Raw genomic sequence first — 27,197 nt, 5'->3', positions numbered from 1 at the left:
CAAATCCATCCAAGACAAAGGCTGGGTTACAGCCTATCCCTGGCCTTGAAGAAAATTCCACAGCACCATGAAACCAGTCTGTCCTGAATGCCTCTGAAAATCAGAGCACTTAGAACATGCAAGTTTAGGAGCAAGAAGTGTATACAGCCCCTAGCAACAGCCATGAGGTAAATGTCTGTATGCTAAGGATCTCTGCTCAAAATCCAACCACAGTCTGAGTCTTAACTTTCTGGCAGCACCTTATAACATATGTTTATCTGGTGTGTGAATCAATACATCTGGATCCATTGCTGCTGGATATGGTTTAAAAAGATTTTGCCAGCACAAACAAAGGATACATGAATGAATGGGTCTTTACCATCATGAATTTCTCTGGTTCTATTAAGAAAATCAGTATGAACTTATGTTGGTAACATCAATTGAAAATTAAACAATAGACATTATTAAACATAGTTTTATGTCTTGTTTGTGTTTCTTAGTTGTCCTGCCAAATTTTATGCCTGTGCAATCATCTTTTTCATTTTGTTGCAGTGTTTCTTCTAGTCTGTCACTGTATAAAAAATTCACACAAACAGGAACAAACTGACTGCCAGCCCAGGAGAAACAGTGAAATTGAAAAATAGGAAGCACTGTCAAACATAAAATGAAAACAATCTGGGAAAACAGAAAAATACTTTTTCTCTTTTACTTATAATTATTTTTGGGAAAAAAGAAAACACAGCACAAAATATTTCATTTAAAATGATATTGCAACACTCTTCAGTTTAAAACACTGCCTGTTTCACTTGCTGCCCTACGAACTCTGAGCTCTTTTTCAAAATAATTCAGGAATGCCATGACACAAACTCTCATGAATGGCATTTATGTGTAACATGCCAAAGTTTCCCTTGAGCTACAGGTTCTTCCAACTGACTATCAAAATTTCTCAACTTCCCACTAGCTCAATGCACCAAGTTTGCTATCATTTCTGAATTAAGGGAAGCCAGCCAGAGGTAATGAGCACACTGGGGATATGCCCTTTTTTCCTTCTCAGGACCTCCTTGGCAGCATTGATTTGTGCAGATAGTAGAAATTTCTTCACTCCTGTGTGATCACAGCAAGGCTTCTGCCCTGGGCAGGGCCATGGAGATGAAGCTCAGCTGGGGAAATGCCATCTCCTTGGTGGGCAGCCCAGTGAGAAGGATGAACTCCCTGCCTCCAAGCAGCACTGCAGCCTCCAGCTGCTTTGGGAGGCCACGTGCTGAGCACAGCTGGGGGCCAGACAGAAGGCATTGGCCAAGACTGCATTTGGCACACGGTGTGAAGGACAGAGTGGTTTGCAGCACAAATGTGGAAGAATATGCACTCATACATAATGTGCCAGGGCAGAGATCCCATGCCAGTGTCTTCAAATTAGATGGGGAACACGATGGCTGGCACGTAGGCAGCACTGCTGAGAACAGCTTCTGAAAGGGACATTTGCTATTGGAGCCTACTCATCCTAAACTAAAAATTTAAATACATGGGAGCTGTATCACAGGCAGAAGGCATCTGACCCAACTCTTTGCTCCAAACACCTTCTGCCATCTCTGGATTCCCAGCAAACAGAGCACAGGATGTTGTCACAGGACCTTCAGCTGGACACATTTTCCTATACTGATGTTTACCTTACCCTTCTGCTCCTTTGCTCTATGACTGGTTCATAATTTAATTTCCTTTAGATAAGAAGGTGAAGGTAAAACATGCTCTGAATTGTGATTGTATTATCATTATTTTGTTCTAAAATTGCAAATTGCAAATGCAACATGATTGACACAGTACCATCATCCTGGTTATAAAACCAGTAGCTGCAGCCCTAGGATAGCTAATATGTGATGTCACTTTCTGGGTTAGGAGGACTGGCAGAGTATTTTGTCTTACAAGAAAGTGCTCTGCCTTCTTTTCCATTTTCTGAGACAATACACAGTGCTCTTCAGTTTCCAATTAAGTAAAGGGCTGAAGACCTGTACAGCTGCATATGCTTATTTTCACAATGTCTGAGATGAGCAGCATATATTTATATTTGCAGCATGACTGTATGTGCCAACATACTATTTTTGTTAACTCCTCATTGGTTGTATTCTTTCTTGCAGGTTTTAAGGTGTTGGCATGTATCAGGAAGGTATTGTTAAAACCTGAATGTAAGTAGGGCACAACAAACCTTTGCAGCAACATTTGAAACACCTTTTTTTTCTTACTCTTCAAGTTGTCTATTTTTCTGGGTTCTGTAAATACAGGACTCAAACTCTGGCTTAATGCATATCTACTGATCCTCAGCTACATTTGGGTTTCCTGACATCAAAGTTGTTTATTCAGGGACTTAAAATCTGTCTCAGCTATAAACAGCATGGAGCAGGAACATGGTTCTTCTGACATGTTTATACAGCACATAGCAAAGCAGGGTCCAAACTGTAATCACAGACTTGGTATTACTGTAATATAAATAGTGCTTTAATGTACAGAGTCATCCAACCAAGCTAGAAATTTTTTTTTTTTCTCAATACCTGAGCAGCAGTAGTTTAACTCTACTAATTCTCACACCTTGTGAACTATGCAAACTTTTGTGTCTGTAGCTCTTGGGTCTGCCCTTTGCTAGAACTCTGCTACTGAGACTCACTTGTACAAAAGGTAAAAGAGAGAAAATGAGAGAGTGAAGGAGGGAAAAGGGCATTTGTTGATAACCACCTTTATCCCCAGCACCATGCAGATAATCATACCTGTAGCTGCTTCATCTGATGCAGCTGCAGCCGCAGATCCGACACGTTGCGTTTCATGCCGTGCAGGCTGACCTGCATGGCTGGGGCTCCAGCAGGGTGCTGGGTGACAGCTGACTCCACAGCCCCCAGGGCATTCTTCCCCCCAGATATGGTGGCAGCACCTGAAATAAGCAGCAGAACAGGTTGAGCTCACAGCAGAGAAGGTGCAAACATGATCCTTCCTCTGCCACTGAATCCACACGTATTTCACACAGAGGGGAGAGAAAAGCAATTGATGGATGCCAATGCTCACTATTAACAGGGGAGTGGCATCTCCTTATCCAAGATATTTTGAGGGAAACCTGCACAGTGTCGGAGTGTATCTGTGCTGGAACCTCAGTTCTACCAGAGCACTGCATTACTCCAGAGCACTGTATTACTCCAGGACTGCTTTCTACCACATGTAGTGGAGAATGGATAATAAGTTATAACTGCAGATTACACAAAACAGAAACAAATCAAATTGACTCTGAAAGGAACTTAAAGACTGTCCTCCCAGGAGAGGTGTGAGACCAAGTTGATTGAAATTCATTCATAGGACTCCTGAACTGCATATTTGCTGATTAATCATCACAGGAGAGGGATTCAGTCAAGCTGCTAAATATGGGGAAAAGATTTCTATAGAGAATCTTGCTTCACTGCTTAAAGGACAATTGCATTATTTCTAGCAGGTATCTCCAGCAGCAACCCTGTAAAACCAGAGAAATGAAATTAAATTATGGCAGAGGCTCTCCAGCCATGTTGCATCTACTCACTCCCTTTTAGTCTGTCAGAAAGGAATATGGCATAACACAAGGAAATGAGCCAAGCCACACTCTGAAAATAATGATTGTTGTCCTCACAAAACTTTCTTTGTTAAAGAATGCTGTTCCTCTACACAGCAACAATGCCAAGCTTGTTCTTTTCAGTCTCAAGTACCTGGGAAGAAGCTCTATTTAGAGAGAACAAGCAAATTCCAGCTCATCAGATAATAGAAATGTCAGCTCCTTCTCACAATTTGCACTTATACACCCATATTCTTCAGATTTTTTTCTAACGTGTCCTTTCCCCTCCACACTCCCCCAGCAGCCAAAATGACAGACTGTCAGTATGACAAACTTTATTTTTTAAGACCAGTACTACACAGTCCTGCAAACTATTGTCACCACACTGCCAAATCCACCTTATTCCTTGATCTCAAATGGCACAGATGGCTGCTGCTCCCTGAACTGTGGCATTAACAGCCCCTCAGCACAAGAAAGGCACTGAGGTACAGGAGCATGTCCAGAGAAAGGCAACAAAACTGGGGAAGGGTCTGGAGCACAAGTCTGATGAGTAACAGCTGAGGGAGCTGGGGGTGTTCAGTCTGGAAAAAAGGAGTCTCAAGGTCCTTACTGCTCTCTACAGGTGCCTCAAAGGGGGTTGGAAGGAGGTGGGAATTGGTCTCTTCACCCAGGTAGCAAAAAATAGGACAAAATAAATGGCCAAGAGTCACACCCATGGATATTTAATATTAGGAAAAATTTCTTCACCAAAAGGGTCATCAGGCATTGGAAGAGGCTGCCCAGGGAAGAGGTTGAGTCACCATCCCTGAAGGTATTTAAAAGATGTGTAGATGTGGTGCTTAGGGACCTGGCTTGGTGGTGGACTTGGCAGTGTTAGGTTAATGGTTGGACTGGATGATCTGTAAGGTCTTTTCCAACCTAAATAATTCCATGATTCTATTCTATGATTAGGTCATTCCCTACTTCAATTTCATCCTTCTCTATGATTAAAAAAACTGAGGAAACAAAAAATAGCTCATCAATGGGTTTACACAGGGATTTTGGTCATCATTTGTTCTCACAAGCACACATCTATCAAGTCTAATGAAATCAAACAAAAATCAGTGCTGTGAGCTTTGCCTGCTGAAGGCAAATTTTCAGCACACTAAAGTGCATAACATATCTTCTGACTGGAATGAGTATGAATCCCAGAGTGGGAGGCTCTCTCTCCATGCTCTCATCCCTCGTAGTCTTTTGAACTATTCCTCCAAATGTGTCTGAGTACAGCTCAGCATGACAACACACTGTTATTCCTTTTCCAACAGGTGTAGATACCTCAAATACAGCCTTTGCAAAACTCATATGGGGGAAGCGTTCTTAAAGGATGGAAATTAGACCGGCCCTATTTTTATTACAAAAAAAAAAAAAAAAGGGTTCTAAAGAATCATGTTTGCTGCTTTACCTTCATTTGCAGTTCTGCTCAATAAAAGCACAGGCCCCTCTGGCCCCCATGCTACATACAGTGTGCCATGCCATGGGCTTCTGGAGACATGCTCAGACAAAAATCTGTTCTAGCCTGGTGCAGGCTGTTGTAATGCTGTACCTCCCCCACGTGCTCCAGCTAGATCTGCCCGGTGCTTCAACAACAGCACTCATCATTACACTGCTGAGCAGGCTGCTGCACTTCTTTGCTATACTCCAGTATGATTCAATGCTCTCTTGACTTTCAAAGAGCCCCTTAACAGAAAGCAACACTCAAGAAATAAACAGTCCTTGTTCACTGCCATTATGTACCCACTCCATGCTTCAGTCTAATGTATGCTAATACTTATCTGTCTACATGTACTGCAGTTTCCTCTACAGTCAAGCATCTATTTCCCTCCCACATGCACTATTTTCTGCCTTTTTTTTTTTTTTTTTTTTTTTTTTTTTTTTTTTTAAGAGAACGGTATTTAGTTCATAAACCTTACAGACAGAAACCACCAGAGAGTCTGAAAAATGTGGATAAGACTCCAAGAGTTCTGATCCCTAGCCACAAATCTGGACTATTTTTGAAAGCACACCTACCTTTCTGCTGTTCTTTGCCTCAAGCAAAAACTCCAAAACCTCAGCCCCTGACCTTGTGATGAGGCAGCCAAGGCATGAATCAGACCCACCAGTCCCTCCCCCCATGCTGGACACCAGTCAATTCACATATTTTCTCAGGAAGGGGTGCCTGCTTTCCTTTCAGTGTAGACAGACTGTGATCTGCTTCTGTAAGCAATAAATGTCTCCAACTCCCTCCAAAGCAGCTCTCCTCCTCCGCTGCTGCCTCAGCCACCTCCTTCTGCCATTAGGTGTTCCTGGCTGCCACCGTGTCCCTGTGCAGAGAGTGCTCAGAGCCTGGGAGACAAGCAGGGGATGCTGATCCAGGGGTGTGAACACAGGGCTCTGAGTGAGCCATAACGACCAGCAGCTGATTTCTCAGATACCCATATTTTCATAAAAGGGCAGCTGAATGAGGGGCTGCTTCATCTAGGGAGTGTAGCTCACTCTTGGAAATAGTCCCAGGCTGTAGCTTTGAGATTGGATGTGATGCCAGATGGACTGAAGGGAAAGAAACAGCACTGGCTTTTGGTTTTAAATAAACCCCTTCTTGAGCTAGGTAAGGGAAATTTAACCTCCTACCATAATTTCCTAATACTTTGGACAAACAAAAAAAGCTAATTTTTTACAAGGACTGATGAACAAAGCTGTCATTTTAGAGTACAAAGAGAACTGGAGTGCAGAAAGAGGAAAGGTTTGCTGTGTGCTCCGGGGATAAGGAACACAACTTCTACTCCCTGACACTTGACCTTTGCTATGGTTGCAAAGACAATGCTCTCCTTTTGTTTTCCAGATTTTTTTTTTTTTTCCTAAAACGCTAAGATTTTATTTTGAAGCAGGCTAGGACAAAAGGCCATCAGAAGACCCCCAGTAATGTTTTTTTCACAAATTACTCATCTTACTAAAGAGACACAATATTTTAAAGGCATTATTTGGGGAGATGTGGCAGTTAATAGATGGCACTACATCACCCTCAAAATAATAAAATATTCTATATATACATTAGTGTGCAACTTCACTTCATTGATCCAAAATGAATTCAGGATCATATTTTGTCTACAAATGCTGACAGAGTTCTAAGATTAGCATGATCTGTCTTTGAATCTGAGATAAGAAAGCAGATATGGACAATGATTTTAATTCACAGGTCATCACAGCAAGAGTCATACATGTGAGAAGGGCACACAGATATGCAGAGATGACACAAAGAATAAAGAGTCCTACATTTGTAATACTTCTCCCTGCCGCCATCTTCTTCTTGTTTTGTATTTGTGTTAAGTGCAGAAAATTTTACTTCCTGATCCCCTTCTCACAGAATACTGAAATGTCTTCATTCCTCTTCTAACAAGGTAGCAACTAGCAAAAAGCTATTTGTTTTTTTTGGTAATCAGGAAACAACTGATCCCAATTTAATAAATTAATCCAGGATTTAGTGTATCAATCAATCTCCAGCTGATGAACAAAAATATGACAGAAAAGAGAGTATGTAAGTATTTCTCAGGGTATTTGTAATCTCATGGTGACTCTTACTAGTACAGTTTGGTTTTAGAATCACATGTTGTTTCTAAGTGAAGAGCTCCTTGATGCCATTTGTGTTTCAGGAACTGAAGATCTTTATAAGGATTCAGTCATGGGATTTCTCCTGACATTAGGAGAGTCATAGCCAGTCTGGAGGGTTACTGCTCTTTGAACCCATCCCCCATGAAAGAACTGAGCCTAAAGCAATAAAATAAGATATGCAGATAAGCATTGTCATTACAGACTCATCTTCCTCAGTGAAAAAGCTGGGTTTCTTCAGAGTCCTTAATATCTGGGGCTAAAGAAGCCACTGGCTTCTACAGACTGGCAAAGCAAAAGCAAGTTAAATACAACAATTTGGTTCATATGACATACCAGAGTATTCACAATCTAGCTATATAGATTTATCTAGGGTTTAGAAATTTTGGTTTCTTTCCCATCCCAAGGGATGTAGTTCTTTATTTTTTGCACAAAAGTCTGCCATCATTGGAGCACATACTATAAAATACAATGTTGGTTCAACATTGATGAGGCAATATTATCTTGCACAGATGTTTTATTTTTTAGAATGGGAAGCAATTCACATTTTTGCTTATCAGAGCTCTAGAAAGGACTGTTCAATCAACATTTTATACCACTTTTTCTTTCAAATAGTCTTTGAAATTGCTAAAACTGGTATTTCAGTGCACAGTTGTCAAGTGGAATTGCAAAGTTAGAGAGTCACTGCCTAAATGGCTATACTTAATAAAGATTGGGGTGAATTGAAGAACAAAACAGCGGTCAGCAGAAGTGTGTCTGGCTCCTGCTGGCATGTTTGAACCCAAGCATATTTACAAGAAGGAGAAACATTTTGTAGTATACTCTGGCAGACTGCCTAATTTTCAAGTAAGCTGAACTGCATTGGCTTGTTGGACCACGTCCTGAGCAATTCCAGGCACAAAAGCAGGAAAATATTCCACTATGCAAGACTATTCTTTTATACAGCAGTCTTCAGTAATAGCTGTTGGGGGTTACAATACTGTAGAACACTGGGGTCATCACACCTTGCTTTCCTTACCTGCTACAATTTCATTTTGTGGCTGAGTCATGTTGGAAGGATGGGACACAAGGATGCAGGTGCTGGAGTTACAGTTTTATAGCACTCTCAGGGATCCTTGCAGACTGCTAGCTGCATGGCTGTTCCCACTGTCCTATCCCCTTCTCCCACGTGATGAGAAAGGCATCTAGAGCACAAGCTGAATGCTGGAGTCCTTGCTCACATGCTGGATAGGCACATGGCCATGTGACAAAGCCAATGTCTTTGCCAGTAAGTGACAGATGATGATCTGGCCTTTGACAGCAAATTAAGTCCCCACCCTCCATCTCCCCCACCACGCTTGCACATGAAGCTGTTAGATGTAATGGTCTCATTTCAGGGACGTGTCAGTCATATGATAAGGTAGTGAGTGGGGATATTTGGGAACAACAGTGCCAGGAAATGGCTGCTGGTCAGATGAACCACACAATTCTGATGGGCTGGGCATGACTTCCCAGGGAATTCCCACTTTTGCTTTATGTAAGGTTGTTTTCCCAATGAGTAATATTTCATTTTGCTTTCAAGTGAGTGCACATTTACACATGCACACATAAATCACTAAGTAATTCAGCTTTAAAGGGATCTCTGGAGGTCCAAACTCCCACTCAAAGTAGGACCCTCTTAGATCAGGTCCTCCAACTCAGTGCCCCCCACCTAGGACTTGTCTGAACTGGTACCATCACAGGAAAGCAGAGGCCACTGTTTGCAATGCACTGCAAAGAGGAACCAAGGCACTGTATGTGCTGGTTGTGAGAATTTCCTAAGTGCTTTATATGAGGTCAGGCCTGTGCAAGTGGGAAATGCCATAAATAAATGGCAGAGTCATGAATGCCATAATGACTCTGCAATAGGGGAAAATCTTAAGACCATTTTGCAGCTGTTTTGAATAATGACAGACTTTTCATCATATTGTCTGAACCTGAAAAATTACAACTTGTTTGTTCAAAGCTTTAAGTATTCCTCTCCACATCCATAGGCCAGCAGGAAGGGAAGATTTGGAACAGCACCAGAGAGTGGCTTGAGAGCAAAGCTTCAGCATCAGGACTTTAGCTCTTTCTCTCTTCCATGTGGTTGATAGTTTCCAGGTCTGTTTTGGTTTCTGTCGATTAGGAGGACATAATGCAATTCCAGACAAACAGGAATCTTGAACGTGAGCTAACAGCTCCAACAGGAAGGCTAGTTAGGAGCATAATAGGTTTGCTAATAAATGTGTGTGGTTTTCTACCTGCTGGAGCACAGACCTCCCTGTGGGAACAGCACCACCAGAAGTAGGGATTACTTGGCAGTAGGGAATACTGCCTGTATTTGTATTCAGTGCATGACAAAGGTGAAGAGGAGGCAAATAATCACAAGAATACCCTGCGGACTTCTCCAGCAGCAGCCCATACACAAAGAGCTTCAACCACATGGAGATCTCCTTTCACAACAGTCTTAACTCAATCTTTTACACACTTAATAGCTCTCCAGGTGGAATGCTAAAACAAGACTGGCTCTTACTGGCTTCATAATTGGTGCTTGCTCAGAACAATTTAGGTGCATGCTAATAATTAGTAACAGATCAATATGGCTTAACTAGGGAAAGTGCTGTCTTGCTGACTGCTACATTTCTTGGTATCATTACATCCATAGTATCCTAGTGACAGATGGACCTTAAAAAAATTCAGGTGACAAGAAAAGGAATTAAATATTTAGTCTTCTGTAGCAATCTGGACACATCTAGGGTTAATGACATATATATATATATATACACACACACCCTATAGATGGGATGAGTCACTGGAAAATTCACCAGATGCAGAGGCTCTGCATCTCATTTAAACCATTCAGCACAGGTGGGAAATGCATTCCAAATACCATCTCAACGTGTCAGAAATTCCTCTCTTAAAGATGTGATCAACTCCTGCACTTAAACTTCAGTTCTGACAGTACATCCATGGAAACTTAAGTAAACTTGACATTTCCATAGGCTGGGATGTTTGTAATGTTAGAGCTATTCATATACCTGAATAAGTTGCAAATTATAAGTGAATTATCTTACCTGCAGTATCAGTGCTGCTCTTGCTGGACACAATTTTCATCATCTTCTCACTAAGTAATAACAAGAAAAATTGTAATTTTAGTATACAACTATTAAAACTGTAGTGAAGCTTATATTCAGCAAATTTAATGGCCCTGTCTAACATATATTTTTTCAATTTAAATCACCAGTAATTTGTCATTCATCAGTAATTTTTTTTAAAATCACCTTTTAGTACAAGTTAAGCAAGGAATGGAGTATAAGCAGCAGAAAGCACAGAGATGTAGCTACATTAATTCTTTTTATCACAAAGAAGAGTAATGCAGTTAATATCCATCTATCATTTGGCATATTCTTCCTCTCTGCCTAGCATTCTCATGGAGATGATAAAGAAACTTAAAAATGATTGAGCATTCAGGAATTTTTTTTACTGTTACATTCAAATATATTTTTGTTGATTGATTACTAAAATCATTACAGATGAATTCTGTTTTTACCTAGAAGAATCTTTGCTATTACTTGTATTTGGCCCTTTAAAAAGCGCAGACTGAACAAGACCAGTTAAACTGGCAATCTGTTTCTCCATGGCTTGTATCCTCTCTCTGTAAGACAAGAGAACCGTTTGTTAAAGCCAGATATATTTGTTTTCAGACTCGTTTTTCTAGGTGAACGATTATCACAGGATTGGAAAGACACTACAGAGTTTGTGCAAAGGCCCTTGGGTACCAGTTTGCATATACCTTATTGCAGAAGCTTACCACATCTCAGCTTGTGCATTGTAACAGACAATTAGAAAAAAATCTGCTTAGTTAAAAAGAAAAAAACAAACAAGCAAGTAATAAACTTCTAATGATCTCACAAGACAGGCACCTGAAACGATTTGTTAATGCATCTTGGAACTAGTGAAAAAATCTTTTTCAGCATTACATGCATTTTCTCTTTCACCTACACTGGGCCAATCATTTTGCCTGTACTTAAGGTTTTAGGATTAAAGACTTTACACTTCTTCTTGTTACTATTTTTGCTTTCCCCAGACCCAGGATTTTTGTCTGGGAAGCATTTAATCTGCCCAGGCTGACTGGTTTCCAGTCCAAATCCTTTGCACCTAACATCACAACTGTCTGCTTTGAAAAGGACAGAAATGTGACAGAGAGGCACAGGACATCAAATGCAGACTGCATGGCAACATCATAATAAATCAGATTTTCTTTCATACATATATCCTGAGAAGGTCCTAAAAAGCAGAAGAAAAGAGATATAGAACTACAATAAGTATAATCAGTGTTTTCCATAGGAACCCAAGGTCACTAAACGTTTTTTGGATGTGAAGGCTAATATTTGTGTGTTTATGTGTTTGCATAAATGCATATATTAGTCAGGTACCAGGGGACTTCCTCAGTCAGCTCCAAACCAGCCTTTTTGCCCACACAGGTGCCTACTTACCCGTGCCAGTATGCCAATGACACACCACAACACAGACACACTTCAGTATGGGACCTTCTGAAAAGGCATCCCTCTATTATAGCAGTTGAGTGTGTGGGGAGACATGCAGAAGGAAATTCTAACAGCAGGCTGTGGTTTTGGAAGATGACTGGGAAGAAAACTTCTCAAAAAGCAAGTGGTTAAGACTAGCAGCAGTGACTGATGAGAGAAGATGGGACAGACAGACACAGACTCAGCGTGCTGCATGACCCATCCATCACCATTGCAGCATCCTGTGCACATGGGAGCAGCCCAACTCCAGCCACCCCAGCTGCAGCTGCTGTTTGGTGGCTAAAGCAATAGCATCAATCAGTAAGAGTCACATAAACTCAAATGTAGGCACCAATAGCAGCCAAAAGCAAGCTGACATGATAAAAAGCAAGTAACCAGCCCTGCTTGCAGCCAGACGGATTATCCAGGCTAATTATTTCATTCACATTCAGGGAATGAATGAGGTTTCCTGGGACAGCACACAGATACCTCAGCCAGGAGAGACTCAGAGACACCTAGAGGCTGAGAAAACAGGGCAGCAAAACAAGTAATGAGATGCTAAGAGACACAAGCAGGGAAGAAGAGAGTGCTCAGTCAGTCCCCAGCCAGCAGATGTGTTCTTACTGCGATTCAATGCAGTGCATGCATCTTACTTTTCTGTCTTCAAGTTGAAAGGTATTTTGAAGGGTGATGAGAAGACTAGTGAACCTGACTTAATTAATTTCAAACCAAGGAATAAGTGATGGAATTTCCACTATTACAAGTTTTAAAATAAGAAACTGGTGCAGGCTACAGTAATCTTTGGAACAAAAACAAGTACTAAAACCCAGGGATAAGTATACTCTAACAAACTTTAATGCAGCATTTTTGACACCTAATAATGAAAACATTTTCTTTTCCCAGATAATCATCACAAAACCTTCCTGGAACTAAACTCAACTGGGAGCCTATCTGTTTTACCAATCCATAAATATGATGTTTTTTTCATCCCACATTAGATAATCTGGAAACAATTTTCTGCTTCAAAAGATATTATGGCAACACAGAGCTGATCTTGTCCTTTGCCATGAAATCTAGGAAAGTATGTTGTTAAGAGGGAAAGGGATGTTCCAAGATAGGAGATGATGAAAAACGAATGAAATACTGGAATCAATTGCACAGAACACGTTATTTTTCATATGGTAAAAGCATTAAGAATGTGAAGAATCTACATGTGCTCTGGAGTTACTCTGTTAGAAACTAGGCAGATTTTTCCTGTAATCATTTCACTGTAATACCCACACTTGTTATGGCCATTAGCACCAAACATTTCAAAAACAGGTGTCTGAAAGGAGGTGCCTCCTAGGCATTAAATAAAACAACCTGATTTTCGGAGGTGGTTGGACTGAAGGTGGTGGGAGGCAGCACATTCCAGCACGGGCAGGGAGGGATGAGGATGGCCTGGTGGTGGGGCTGTAACCTGGGCTAACATGGCTGGAGGGCTGGTGGCCCAGTTCTGTCACCACAAAGCCCCAGAGGAGCACAGACAGGATCTGCCCCTTGCCTCCAACCTCCTTGTGAAGGGCTGGAGCAGCCTCTGCTCCAGAAGGGAGAACAAAAGGCTTTCCTCAGGCTGTGCCAGGCCAGAGTCTATCAGGGATGCCAGCACTGTGTTTTCTACCCCTTGTTGTGCTCACTGCTGTGGACAGGGGAGGTGGGAACAGCCTGTCCCAGGAGCTCTGCCTGCATAGGGCAGGCAAGAGTCCCATGGATGGACTGGCCAGGGTTCCCTGGATGGGACAGGCTGGCACTCCAGTGACACAGGGCAGGCTGGAATATGGAGCACTAGGACAGAGGGTCAAGCAGAACAGAACAAAGCGGTGCCCCAGCTTGCTGCACCAGAAGGGTGGGAGCCCGAGAAGAGCCAATCCGTCTCTGCTCCCAGATTAATTTCCCAGATAAAGCTGCATCTCTCCACCACCCAGGAAGAGCAGGGAGGGTCCCTTTTACAGCAGTTGGGAAAGAAAAGGCTATTTTATCAGCCTGAGCACAGAAAGGCATTGTTTCACATTGTTTTCATGTGAATGCTGGGAGAGTCAGAGGTGGCAGCATGGTGGGGAGGAAAGGAGGGGACAAGGTCAGAAGCGACGCCCAGCAGAACTCTGTCAGACTTGGCTTTGGCTTCTCACACACTTGCCCAGGAAGGCAGGGACAGGCCACTTGCCAGCCCTCTTCTCCCCAGCAGCTCTGGCCCTGAGTATGTCCAGGAACTGGGGCCCTGCCTTAGCATCCTGGTCTCCAAATTCAGCAGAACCAAAGCAAGCCCTTGCTTATCTGGGGACCGGTGCACTGATACATCAGATTTCATCACTGGATTTCTTCCTTACAGCTTCACTGATTTTTCATGCTACTCCTTCTACTGCAGTTAACTGGAAGTAATTCCAAGAAGGAGTACAGCATATTGCTGAATTGGTATCCACTTGTCACAGCAATGCTATTTAAGCATGACATGTTACTTGCATGTTACTTCCCTTTCCTGGGGACATCTTTAATATTCACATCACTGAGAAGATACTTCATACACACAAAGAATAAAACTGGTCTGTGTAACTGCTCATTCATGTTCCTGTCCAACCCCAGGCTGTGCATCAAATCACCAACAACAGACGTACTCAAATACCAAATCTGCACCATGAACTAACTGGCACACCCTCCCGGAGAAAAAAAAAAATTGAGATACTTCCTATTTTATAGTTAAGCTCCAAATGAAGCAATGAAAAAGGGGTCAGAGACAGAGAAATACTCATTTCTTTCTATATTACCCTGTGATAAAAACATTTCATTACAATTTTTTTATCTCACGAGGAAAAGAAAGAAAACAAGAGTAGGCTGTCTTTCCCAATGACTTTCCTAGAATCAAGTGAAAATGTCTTAGACTTTATCACAAATTCCCCAAAACAGATGAGTGTGTGTCCTGGAAGGGTGGAAACCAAAGATCAGCAGAATTCATCTGTACTCTGCTTTCTTCCCACAGAAAGATTCACAGGTGAGTATTTCAGTCCTCTAAGGAAAAGATTAAAGTCAAACCTACATCTTGAAGCTAAAGGGGAAAAAGAAGCTTTGAAGCACATCAGCTGTTACATTATTTGACAACTCTTATCCCAGAGCCTGCCTCTCATCTTCCTACAAACAGTTGCTTGAACAGAAGGAAGACAAAATATAGTTTACCTTTCCTCCATCCTGTATTGGTCATTTGATTTCATTTTTTTCTGCCTGCTTATTCAACACCTTTCACAGAGGAATATGCAGTTTTGGTCCTGTGCAAAATGTCTGAGAGAATGTATTTTTAAAGCTCCCCTTATAAAAGGGTGCTTTATCCATCACTGTGCATTGCTGATGGAGTCTCTCACCGTACATGACTTTACAAAGTAAGATCATTTTTCCTAATAGAGTCCATACTCCAACATATCAAGCCATAAAGTGGTTTTGTGGGGAGAACAATAACTAACAACCTCCACATGGCCATTACACTTTAGTCTTGAACTGCAAGATGAGAACCAATGATGTGATCACACTTTTTGCTCAATTCAACTATCATATTTTCTCACTACTGTGGCATAAAAAGAAGAGGATGAAAGTTGTGTTCAGGCAAAAGAGAACCACAGTACTCCCCGAAAATGCTTTTGGAGGAAAAGTACTCTATAGAGTTACTTTGCTGGTTTAGAGTAGGAATATTTATTATATACATATTTAGCATCAAATAATCTAGAATTTTGCAACATGTGTTATAAATGCAAAGATTTTAAGTTAAACAGCATTTAATTTAATGCACCTTTGGATAAACAGCTTCTTTTCCAATTTATCAACATTTAAACATCTGCTTTGCCTGTAGTAACTTCCAGAAATGTCCCACAAGCTACATAAATGAGCCATCCAAAAATATGACAGCAAATCGCTGTTTAAACAACTCATGCTCACACACAAAAATTTACTCATTCGTTCAGCAGACCTCAGATTTAGGAGATGATAACTGTTTGAAGGTGAACTGCTGTAACCTGTTATGTCTTCTAATATTTTTCTGCACATGAATAATAACATATTTTATTTCTTTAAAACCCCATGAATTTGTTTCTTCTCACTGTTGTAAAGGAGCTTTATATGGGACTCTTCTGGTGAATGAATTAACTATGAGAATTTATACCATAGAAGAAGTTATCTTGGAAATAGTCAAGGTAAAACAGTTACAAGAAAACATTACATGAAGCAATTAAATCCCCCTCAACTCTACCTTAAATAGCAGGCTAGATGAAACTGGCTTCCATGGTGTCAAACTAAAATGGGAAACTCCAGCAGAAGAGCTCAGAAATACCAGTTTTCATCTCTTGTAGATCCAAATTTGCTGCAGTTAATGTTCCAAAGGTAATGGAAGCATTTTCTTCAACAAAACCAGGACACAGTCAATAAGAGGTCTTATCTGTTTTAAGTACCTGACATATTATGATGAATTACAGAGATATCCCAGTTCAGCCTTGGACTGCAAAATTGCAGGAGAATTGAGATGGGAAGAGAGATTCACTTTTACTTCTGACATTGTCACTATCCCTTTCAATCTTCCCTCTGATTTATACTTAAACTTGTATTGTCCTGAGGCTGTGACAGTGCTACTTCGAGGGAATTTCCAGAGTCATGACACAAGAGATGTTTTCTTTGCTCTCAGCACACTCCACTAGGGATTAAAGCAACAACAGTGCTGAGATGATGGGTTTGGTGCCTGCAGGGTCCTCAACCTGCTCCTGAATGAGGCAGGATGGGGAGCCTCTGGTGCCACAGTGCAGAGATGACAAAGAGCTCTCTCCTCAGCAGCTCCGGGGCTGAGAGCTCCTCTGCCTGCCCCAGCTGACAGCCCTGCACACAGGCTGACTGAACACACTGCCATGTGCTTTCTGTGGCCTGCCTTTCAGGCTCTTGGCATCAGCAAGTGGATTACATACACAACAGAGCAGCCTACACCTCATTGCACCATGGCTGGAAGAGAATTAATTCAGCCCTATCTCTACAATCCCCAAAATATTCTTTCTCACAGAAGCAAGCTCTTACTGTTTATGGGTGTAAACTCTAAGTCCTACACAACCAGGCAGGGGATGCCATTCTGCCATTATGTACATCACCCCTCAAGTATCCATAACAGCCTTGTAACAATTCAGTCCATGCTGAAGCAGGAAAAGAGCACCTTAACATGGATAACCCCTTGTTCAGTTTAGTATGGCTTAAACCATGTTTGCTTTCAAAGTTTATGAAATTGTTATAAAGCTAAATTAAAGCTTTGAGCCTTTTGTGTTTGTAGGACTCAAACCCAATTCTTAATATTGCAGTGGTTAGAAAATACACCAATTTGCATGAGTTGCTTTTGATATTGACAATTATTTTTAGAAAGTCACACTTCCTCAAGGTTAAAAAAACCCACAACCCATAAAGACAGCTCTCAAAATTATTCTTTCAGTGCCATGTGACTAATACACACCATGCTGGATTTTAAGGTCATTTGAAAGTGCAATTATGCAAATACTGTTTTCTTCATTGCTAATATATTCTGGGACCAGGATTAAAACTCCTGGTGCAAAACTCCCTTTTAAGGAGCTGCAGAACAATCTGTATTTTCTCTTTATCCATTCACAAAAAAAACACCCCTGTGCATATCTGTGTAGCTGAGTGAAAAACTGAGATACCCAGAGAGAAGACAGAAAATTGTACAAACTAAAAAGTTTTTGGTGTCCTTCCTTATTTTTAATTCCTATCATGAACTTTTTTCGTTTTTTCATTTTCATGAACATTTTAAATCTGTACATGGATTAAAATTGGCAAATTTCCTCCAAATAATTTTCTAGATGTAATAATAATAGTATGAAATGAAAATTCAGATGTCTGCAACTCTCTCTTGGAAACAGATACATAAAAATCCCATTTCACTGACCTTAGATTGTAATAAGCCCTACCTCATATTCTTATGTCATAACTACCAAGCTATAAGCCTGTTATTTTTGTGGGTGGCAGTTTTTCTTTATATTCTTCCATTTTTTCCCCACCTGTGGACCTCATGACCCACGTTTTTTTCTGGCCAAGCATGGTAAGCAGCAACTAATTATTGAGCACGTTGCTCAGATAGAGGGGAAGCCTAGGGTCTGTTTGAAGCTCCCTATCTTCCCAGTAAGGCAATCAGCAGTTACCTTTGGCCTCTGTGAGCTCAGCATTCTCCAGCTATTCATCTTCACTTCCCTAAAGAGCTCTATAAAAGTTAACAGCACAAACAACACTCTAGAGATTAACACAACTCATATAAATACACCGGAGCACCTGGCAGTGTAATGATTTTTCTCTCCCAGGACAGGGTCTAAGGCAGAGAAGCCTTCAAAGACCTTTGTGTAAATCTGATCCTTAAATAGACAGGAGAGATCATTGTCATCATTGCCATCACACAAGAGTTAACAACAGTCGGGTCACCAACTAATTGTGATGCTGGAAAAATCACTGGGAACAGTATTTGGGTTTCGATTTCTTCCCTGGGACAGACTTGCTTTTCTTAGCAGTTTTCCCTCAAGGAAGATTATTGTAAACAACTGTCCTATTTTTATGCAAATTCATGTTTTACAGGAGATAAGACAGCAGTGATAAATTCTTCCCATTTCCAACACCAGATGAGAAAAACTTCACTCCATAAAGAACCAAAATGGTAATATCAGAGTGTCATTCTTAACGGGGGTGAAATATATTCCCTTATTAACAGGAACAGAACATCATTTGTTCTTGTAACATGATCTGCCTGTCTGCAAAGAAAAATCCCAGTTAATCATTTTATTTTATTGTATTTTTTCCAATGACTGAAATTTACACAAATGAAAATAACTAGGGATTCATCATGGGTTGACAATACTTTGAAATTAATAATGGATGGTGTCACATCTCCTCTAAATTACTAACTACCTTGACAGACAGCTAATAAACACCACAGCAGCCGGGTGCAGCAGCCTCCCACACATTACATTATCCCCTGAGTCTTCAACAACAAAGGATGTGCAGATTAGGAATGTTTCTCATTTGCATAAAGGAAGCCCCAGCTCTGCCTTACCTTGTCTCCTTGTCTTTGGGCATGGTGGGTGACCCATAGCCAAAAGCCTGCTTGTCCACAGGAGAGGGCACTGCCTCGGCCATGCCCGGGAGACCGGCAGCGCTCCGTGCCTTGGCATCCACAAACACCGGCGGTCCTGGCTCCTTTCTGAAGGACTGGCGGCTGGGGGAAGACCTGTCAGGCTGGATGGTGTGGGCAGGAATGTGGGAGCCATGGTGAGGATGAATATCGATCATTCTCATGTCAGCCACCCTGTGGGGTGAGGCTGGAGGCGTTTTAGAGCCAAGAGTGGGCAAATGGCTCTCCGGGTACTTGCGTGACTTCTGTCTGTACAAGGACTGCTCCAGCATTTCGGGCTGCATGGAGGGGCTGCAGTAAGTGCTCGATGACCTCATGGCACTGCGGTGGTAAGCTACAATGTGATCGGGGACATCCAGGGGGTGTCCGGGGTGCGGTGCAGCCACACTCATCCTCCCCTCGTGAAACAAGTAGGGGTCACCGTACAGACTCTCATTCCTCATCAGGGTAAGGTTTTTGTTACTCATGTCCTCGTCCGGCTTCACGTCCCGTCTCTCCAGGATGGCGCTGGGGCTGGGCGATATGGAGCGCGAGGCTGGCGCGCCGGACAGCCGGTCCCGGGGGATGGTGGCATTGCCTGGCACACCCACGGGCCGGCCCCCACCGTAGGGAATCCTGGACGGAGAGGGGGGCATGGAGTGGGGCACTGGGGTGGAGGGTGGAGAGCTGGGCATGGCATGCAGAGCGTGTGCGGCAGATCCAGGGCGGGAGCCACCTGGGCCATCTCGTCCCGTGTAAGCAGTTTCCCTCTGCATCTGGAAAGAAAAAGAAAAACACCTCAGATATAAAATTACTGAGTGAGCAAACATGATGTGGGCTGTCTACAGAAAATTAGGAAATAAAAACAAACCCTCGAGACAAAATAATTTTACGTCTGCATAAATAAAACACTTTGGGACCTCAGTGCCTAACGAAAATAACAACTATAAATAGCAATAAAATGGGCTGTATGTTAAAGGAATATGAGAGGTTTAAAAATGCTTTTACTTATGCAAATACCATCTCACCCTCATCTGATATTCACAGCTACTGAAGCTGAAATCAGAAGTTGTGGTATCCAGGTGTTCCACGTACATGTAGCCAGTGACAGATTTAAACAGTTTATTGATCAGACACATAGGCTAGAGTTCACTGCTTCTAAAGCAGGATAAAAATGCTGATGCTCTGGCATCACAAACATACCTGAAGTCCTTAGACAAGAAAAAGAAATATTACAACTAATTGGTGATTTTCTTCAGTGCAGGATTTAAGCTTTTGCTAATGACTTGATGTGGTCTTTATTACACAAAGGATACAAAAGCATAGGAGAAAAACACACTCATTTATTGACTATACACAGTCAATTCTATGAAAACAGTCTGACCCTATATAATGTGCTGTTGCAAAGGTAAGAGTGATTCAGAGCATTTGTGGAGCACACACTCAGAAAGTCATCAATCATTTTATCACAGTTTTGTAAGCAGCAGCAGTAAGGAATGAGCAAGCAAGGAAAAGAAAGGAGAAACTTTCCACACCAAATGTATTAGTGCTTTGTTAAGAGACCTTGGCAAAAATCTTTTGAGAGTGTAGAATCTCACCGTGACCAACCATGAGCCCTCTGTGTGGCTGAACACTGTCAATGACAGATAGGAAAAATTCTCTCTCTAGAAAGCATCATGTTCCTGCTCTGGTGCCCTTGGGGTAAGGTGGATGAACAGGGAGATGAAAAAGTCAGCTGAGGAGTAACTACGTAAGAAAAAAAATTATAATTTCTAAAATTCATGCTGACATTTTCATCTTCCCTCTCCATCACTTCCAAGGGATTGTAGAAGACTCTGTATCACAAAGCCTGATTCCACATTCCTAAAGTTACAGAACACAAAATAATGTACAGTGGATGTTTCTGATCTGAAATCTACACAATTTTTCTCCCCTCTCACTCCTTGCTTTGATAATGTGGATTCATTGTAGTTACAGTGATCCATGGCAGATGAAGCAAGAGATTATTCCTGCCCCACCACAGGTTTTTCCACTGGTAAGGGAATTGCAGTGTTGGTATATAAACAATAGCTGTTCTTATCACAGCAGGTTCTGCACTCAGGAATTAGAAATTATGTTCCCCAGGGCCAGAGATCAACAGTCTGGAGTATCAGGTATTAGAAAGAAGAAAGCAGATAACCTGATTGTGGCTGCAGCAATAATAAGTAAGTGTAACAGAACAAAGGTGTATACTGGGATGGGTCATGAGCCAGACAAAAATTATGAAGTCGAACAGGAACATGGCATAATTTTTTCATTTGCACAGAGAATTAGTCTAGTCTGGAATTTTAAATAAGATATAATTAGAAAATAACTGAACAGTATTAATCACTTTATAAGAGGGAATTCAACATCGTTTTCTATTGGCTTGAAGAAACACTGCAACATAATAAACTAAATTGTGTGTACTGACTCTGGCCCTGGGCCAGCAGAACAAAATGACTCCTACTGACTTGAGCAGCTCTGGGATCATGTCCTCAGGGACAGGCAGATACAGATGGTTTATACCATGAGAAGAACCCAGAGAAGGAAATCCTCCAAGATTTCTACTTGTCCTTTTTAGTTGCTTCAGATAAAGCTACAACAGATGGAATAGTATCTGTCAAAGAAACCATAGCCACTAGGATATGCTGGGTTGCAGTGAGAGGAAAATTCCAATACTATATTGCAGAGAGGAGAAAATTTCCATGGGAAGATTTGAAAGCAACGGGTTTAATTTTCCCTAACTTCTGGACTTCATATTCCTGTATATGCTCATTCACTTCTCATAAGTCAAAGTAACCTGTCAAAGAAAAATTCCTGTTTTCCACCATAACATCATTTAGATGGAATACTTTAAGATGGAAAATCATTTGAATATGGGACTGAACTATTGCTCAAAATCTTGTGTCTGAGTGCTGTTGTATGTAACATTATTTACTTTTGCTTTAAAATAGTGCTTGGAGTACACAGCCTCAATCAAGGCTTCCCTGGGCTGGCAGGGCACAAACACCTGGGCAGCCAACCCCTTTCTGAACACTTCACTTGCTATTTTAAGCCAGGACTCAGGCCCTGGGTGGAGTGTAGCAAAGAGGAGACATTTGGAGCCAGAGAGCCCAGGGTGCCTAGGAAAGATTCACCAGGGCATGTGGGCTGGGCAGGGACTTGAGCTGGTCACCAGGAGCCAGGCAGCTTTACCTGGTGGATTACAGTGTCTTCTACCACATGGCTGGTATTTCCTCTCTTTCCACTTTTCTCTCTTCTCCAGCTTCCCTAGATTCTTTGCTAATGGTACGTTTAAAAATGTGAAGGATGGTCTTTTCTTGCTTCTCATCTGTACCTCTTTGGTGTGATAGTCTAGGCACACCCAAGAGGTATAGATGAGAAGCAAGAAAAGACCATCCTTCACATTTCTCTTTCACCACTCTCTCATACACAGCCCACTTTCTGTGCTGTTTCTCATCTCCTCTCCTCCACCACAAAACCCACATGTTGCTCAATAAAACCCCACACTTTTCTACATAGGCTGTCTTGAGCCACATGTTCCTGGACTTTGCATGACTCAGGGACAGAGAAAGAGGATATTTGGTTTATCTCAGCCTCTAAATACTGGGTGCTGTCCCACACAATCACTTTGAGGGCAAAAGGAAGATTTTTTAGCACAAGCATAGGATCATGTGCTTTTTGACTGCAGCCATGTAATACGTTTACCTGAGGGTGCGGTTTTCTTCAGCATGTAGCTCTTCCTTGTTCCTACTGCCTACAGACCTCATATCCTTGAAATAGAAACTTGTCTTATCAATCCTTACGTTAAAACGTGGCAAACAACTAGCAAACATTTCTGCTTAAAACATTTGAGGGAAAATCACATCACTGAGAATCTTTCACATTCTGTAGTAAAAAAGATTACACCATGTTTTAACATCTCCTGTGGAGGTTTTAGGTCAGTCTAACAAGACTTAAGTTTGTAAGATACAGATTTTGCTAATTTTTTTAAAATGGAGTCTCTATATGTTAGTGATGTCTATATGTCTGTAATGTTATATAAAACCAGTTTTGTTCTTTATTTCAAAGCCTGTTTGCACACTGAATAACTTGCTATATTTTGAAAACGTCTATATGCACAAAGCCAGCAAACCAGTTATCCACCCACCCAAGTGGGTAGAAGGAGCCTTGCTGTCACAGAGGACAAGCAGAGCTGGTCTCCCTGCAGCAGGGCAGGCAGAGCTGGTCACACACCAGGGCAGTGCCACCGAGCACCTGGCACTGAGCACCGAGCTGCCGCTGACTCAGAGCACCTCACCGACACCAGGCGTACAGCCTGACTCAAGCCCTTACCTGCTGAGATCGCGACGTGAAACTCGGGCAAAGGGAAAAAATAGGCCAGGTTTCTCACCTGGCAGCCCTTCCCACTGCTCTCCTAGGCCTCCTCTACATCACCAGAGAACACAGCAACTGGCTTTGCCCCAAGATTTTCAGACTGCCAAAATAGTGACACAGAGCATGTTCCCAAGAGGGAGGTTATCGTGCACCCTCCTGGAGACACTGGGAGTTCCCAGCTGACTCCATTAATCACCTCTCAGCCATGTGAGGCTATTAGTTTTCTTTCTGTCCCTTTGACACCCTGCACTTCCCTGAGGAGAGTGCTCCTGTGCTCTGCAAGCTGGCTCACCCAACAGCAAACACAGGACACCTGCAAAGAATTTTACTGAGACTTTGGAGCTTATGATGAAAAAACTACAGAAATACTAAGTGCTGGTACAATACTTATAAATTAAACTGTTTCTAAAGAGATCTTTTATGAAAATTGCTCAACAGAAAAAAATTCTTTAAAATAAGGCAATCCTTCACTTTCCTAATGAGGAAAGACAATGAAAGAACCCTTAATCCAAGAACAGTAGAACCATTAGTTTGTTCTCTCTTCATAAAAATAAACTGACAGCTTTACTGTACTAGTTGTCCAAACCCCTCAGCTTCACCATTACCATTAGCTGCACTATATGGTAACACTTCTGTCACGACTGATCTTTCATTCCAGTTGGATTTGGAGAGCTGAAAGCACAAATCCACTTTTGAAAAAAACCCCAAACACTTTTATACAGTTTTAATATTTCTAAAGTAAGATAATTTACAATAAGAAAAAGTCCACTTGAAAATCACAGAATTGATAAACAGTTAAATGAGAATTTTAAGTATTTGTACCAAAACTACCTGTCTGGAGGCAAATCAGGCATCACTGAAAGGTTGTCACACTTGTCTATTCTTACTTTCTTATAGAATGCCTTCTAGCACCTATAAATGTCCCCATTCTATTGGGTTGTTACAGAAAAAAAACCCATGCTGGTTGCAATTGTGGGTTCCTCCAGCTGCCCAATGCCATATTTGGAAACTTCAAACACATTACCATAATTTTTAGCTGTTTCAGAAGCTTTCCAATGATATGTACTTTTAGCAGACAACTCTAATCCAAGAGAGCTGAAACATTTTGTAAAAACATCAGTAAAGACAAGAGTTGGAACAAACCAGCCAGCAGATTTCAGTTAACAGTGATGTTATTTCTTACCAGACACCCCTTGAGTGCTGCTCTAGAGCTTTGGTTTTCCAGATTCATAGACCTGGGTCAACTTGGTCAGAGTCTGAACTGAGGTGGGGAGCCCAACTCTTCCATGTTCTCTTCAGCAGGGCGGGTGCTTGGTAGTTTTGGGTTACCAAGTAGTGACACATGCTGGGGTTTCAGTGGCCATCACTCCTTGGCAATGTTTCCAGACTAGAAGTTTACTTGGGAATTAAGGCTAGGAATGGGCCCTCAGATGCTCAAAAAAGAGATTTCAGATCATGAAACCTTGCCTAAACTGGAACCTGGCCACAGTTGAATCTGGCCTTACAGTACAAGATTGTAGGAGCTGCCAGGGTTCACCACTGTTTTTCATAATGGGAACCACACGCAGGTAAAATAAAACTGATTTCAAATGTTCAAACTTCTAATCAATGGGGAAGCCCAAGACCCAGCTAGCTGTTCTTAACATTTTTCATAAATTTCCATTATTTTTTCCTGGATAATTTTCCAGAAAAGGAGTTGCAGAGCTCCCTAAGAAATCTCAACATCTATAATTAACTTCCAGTACTAGCATGCACCTAGGTTTCAGTTCTTTCAGTCTGTTTGTGCAGTTTTGGTATATACCAAGCTGTAAAAACTCTGTATTGTGGTGAAAGGAGAATTGAGATAAGAACTCAGAACATCTATAAAAGAGGAACTTTGTCTTTCTAGGATCTCATTACATACATAGTGGATATGTCAAGAGAATAACTGTGTTTTTCTTCTTCCATTTATGCTCTTAATTCTCTGGCTTTTTCTTTCCCTTGATGAACAACATAATTAGCCAATATGTGTCTTAGGAGGAGTCTGAGATGGTTAATGATGATGAAATCATCCAGTCCTCCAGTTTCTGTGTTCAGAGATTACTTTTTATTTTAGCTAGGGTCAGCTAGCTAGAAGTTGACATGAACAAAATAGGAGAATGAGAAGGTGATGCTCACTATCTTAGAAGGTGGAATTTAGAGGACATAAACATGACCCTCCAGAAAGGAGGCATTCTGAGTGAACCATAATTAGGTGTTGTCACCATACCACCCAATATCACTGTTTCATCCAGTCCCCATATCTTTCTCCCAGTTGTACAAGTGTGCACAGGGGTTATGGCAAAAGCACTATTTGACCCTCAAAAACAGAATTTAGGATACCATATTGTGGTTACCAATACCTTGATTACCAATACCTTGACTTGAAGCTCAGACACACCATCATTTCCCCTGCCAGGCCACAGAGCATCAAACAAATTCTTAACATTATTGTCCCTTATTTTATACATATATGTTTAATGCACACTTGTGTATGAATCCAGTCCCTACAGCAATCCAAATGTTTTACCTAAAGCTATTTTACATGTCTCAGTATGTCCTTTTAAATCCTTGACTACATAAAAGCTTAATTCATACCATATCCTAAAGCTCCCATGGGGAAAACAAAGAATACCTAGTTCACTTTTTACTGAATGTAAAACAGATCCATAAAATTCTAAGCTAACCACAAAACAAATGTAATGCTAATATCAAAAATAATGTTTGATTGTTTCACTTTGCCTGTAAGTCAATGTGCACACTGAAGATGGATCATGCAAACAAGGAGAGAGGAGGGTTTGCAGACCAAATCCTGCACAGTCGGTTCTTTTGGGCACAATTTCTTCAGCTATTTGGATGCTACCCTATTTGTCTTCACAATTTAAAATGCTAGCACTCTTACTACACTCTTAGACAACATAGTTGCCTACAGACCAATAAAACAATCTTTGATAAGATCTTTGCTTTGAAATAATTAAAGTCACTTACTGTTTCTTAAGGAAATCACTCGAATGGCTACAGCAGTGAGATGAACATTTGGTTCCACTTCTAATAAAGCACTTTTTGTTTTCAGTCTTCAATCTCAATCCTTGGTCTATGGTATAATATTTTGTATATCCATGTCTTCTGCAAAAAGGTTTTGAAACAGGAAAAATGTTCCTTGTTCCCTCTGCTCACAACAGGCCATCTTGCTTTATCCGGTCATCTAAGTAACGCTGTTTGAATAGACTGAAGTACTTTCCACATGACAAGCCTGCAATTTCTCCTCCCCTTCGAAATTAGTCACTAAATAACCTCCTTGGCATGTCACTCAGTCACAAACTGTGCAACACTATGTGATTCAATCTCTCAATCATTTTTTAATATGTGCCTATAAGATGTACAGAAAGAGACTAACATTATGGAGTGAACCACAAAAGAGACTCACAGAGGGGAAAGCCATAAATAAAATAGTGAGTAACCTCTGTTTCAGTACACAGTGCACTTCAAAGGCAACACTATGAGACCTATACATATTCATTCTCCAACAGGTGAAGAAGATCTTCAACTGTTTAGAAAACCCAGTAGACAGAATTCTAGAAAAAAAATCCAGCAGTTATAAACCCTAGAAGCTTTCCACCTCCTCAGGTTGGTAGTGGCACTGTAGAAGGAAGCACTGGCTCCTCCGGTGGAGGAACTGTCTACTCATTAACCAGGACCTGAGCCACTTGGACAGCCTGAACTTCGAGGTCCCCATAAATCAATCCCATAGTTATCTCTAAAGCACACCACACAAGCCATTGTGATTGGTTGTTGGGTTAGATTTGTTTGGTTGTGGTTTGTTTTTTTTTTTTTGTTTTTTTTTTTTAAGGGGAGAAAGCAGAGAAGGTAAATACATTTTCAAAAATTAGAACAGAAAGGATGCTTAACTCCCTTCTATTCCCTACACAAAAAGCCC

General features: G+C 41.4%; 1 protein-coding gene across 15 annotated transcripts in view; it reads right to left on the bottom strand.

The window, feature by feature from the left end:
- KIAA1217 (KIAA1217 ortholog) overlaps window positions 1–27,197 on the bottom strand; it is a 343,074-nt gene that overhangs the window by 30,109 nt on the left and 285,768 nt on the right. For 11 of the 15 annotated variants that reach the window (XR_008839723.1, XM_056483268.1, XM_056483273.1 and 8 more), the window contains 4 exons: window positions 18,788–19,620; window positions 10,710–10,814; window positions 10,234–10,283; window positions 2,736–2,896 (listed from right to left, as the gene is read on the bottom strand). Coding sequence is in view for 14 of the 15 variants with exons in the window: in XM_056483268.1 (XP_056339243.1) it covers window positions 2,736–2,896; window positions 10,234–10,283; window positions 10,710–10,814; window positions 18,788–19,620 (1,149 nt within the window). In the remaining variant the exon portion in view is untranslated. Of the gene's footprint in view, window positions 1–2,735; window positions 2,897–10,233; window positions 10,284–10,709; window positions 10,815–18,787; window positions 19,621–26,248; window positions 26,675–27,197 lie in introns of those variants that run through there. The other 4 variants (XM_056483281.1, XM_056483270.1, XM_056483274.1 and 1 more) reach the window with 2 other exon arrangements.

Source organism: Oenanthe melanoleuca, chromosome 2, assembly GCF_029582105.1.
Source record: "Oenanthe melanoleuca isolate GR-GAL-2019-014 chromosome 2, OMel1.0, whole genome shotgun sequence".
Taxonomy (NCBI): Eukaryota; Metazoa; Chordata; class Aves; order Passeriformes; family Muscicapidae; genus Oenanthe; species Oenanthe melanoleuca.
This window is presented reverse-complemented; position numbering and strand designations above follow the sequence as displayed.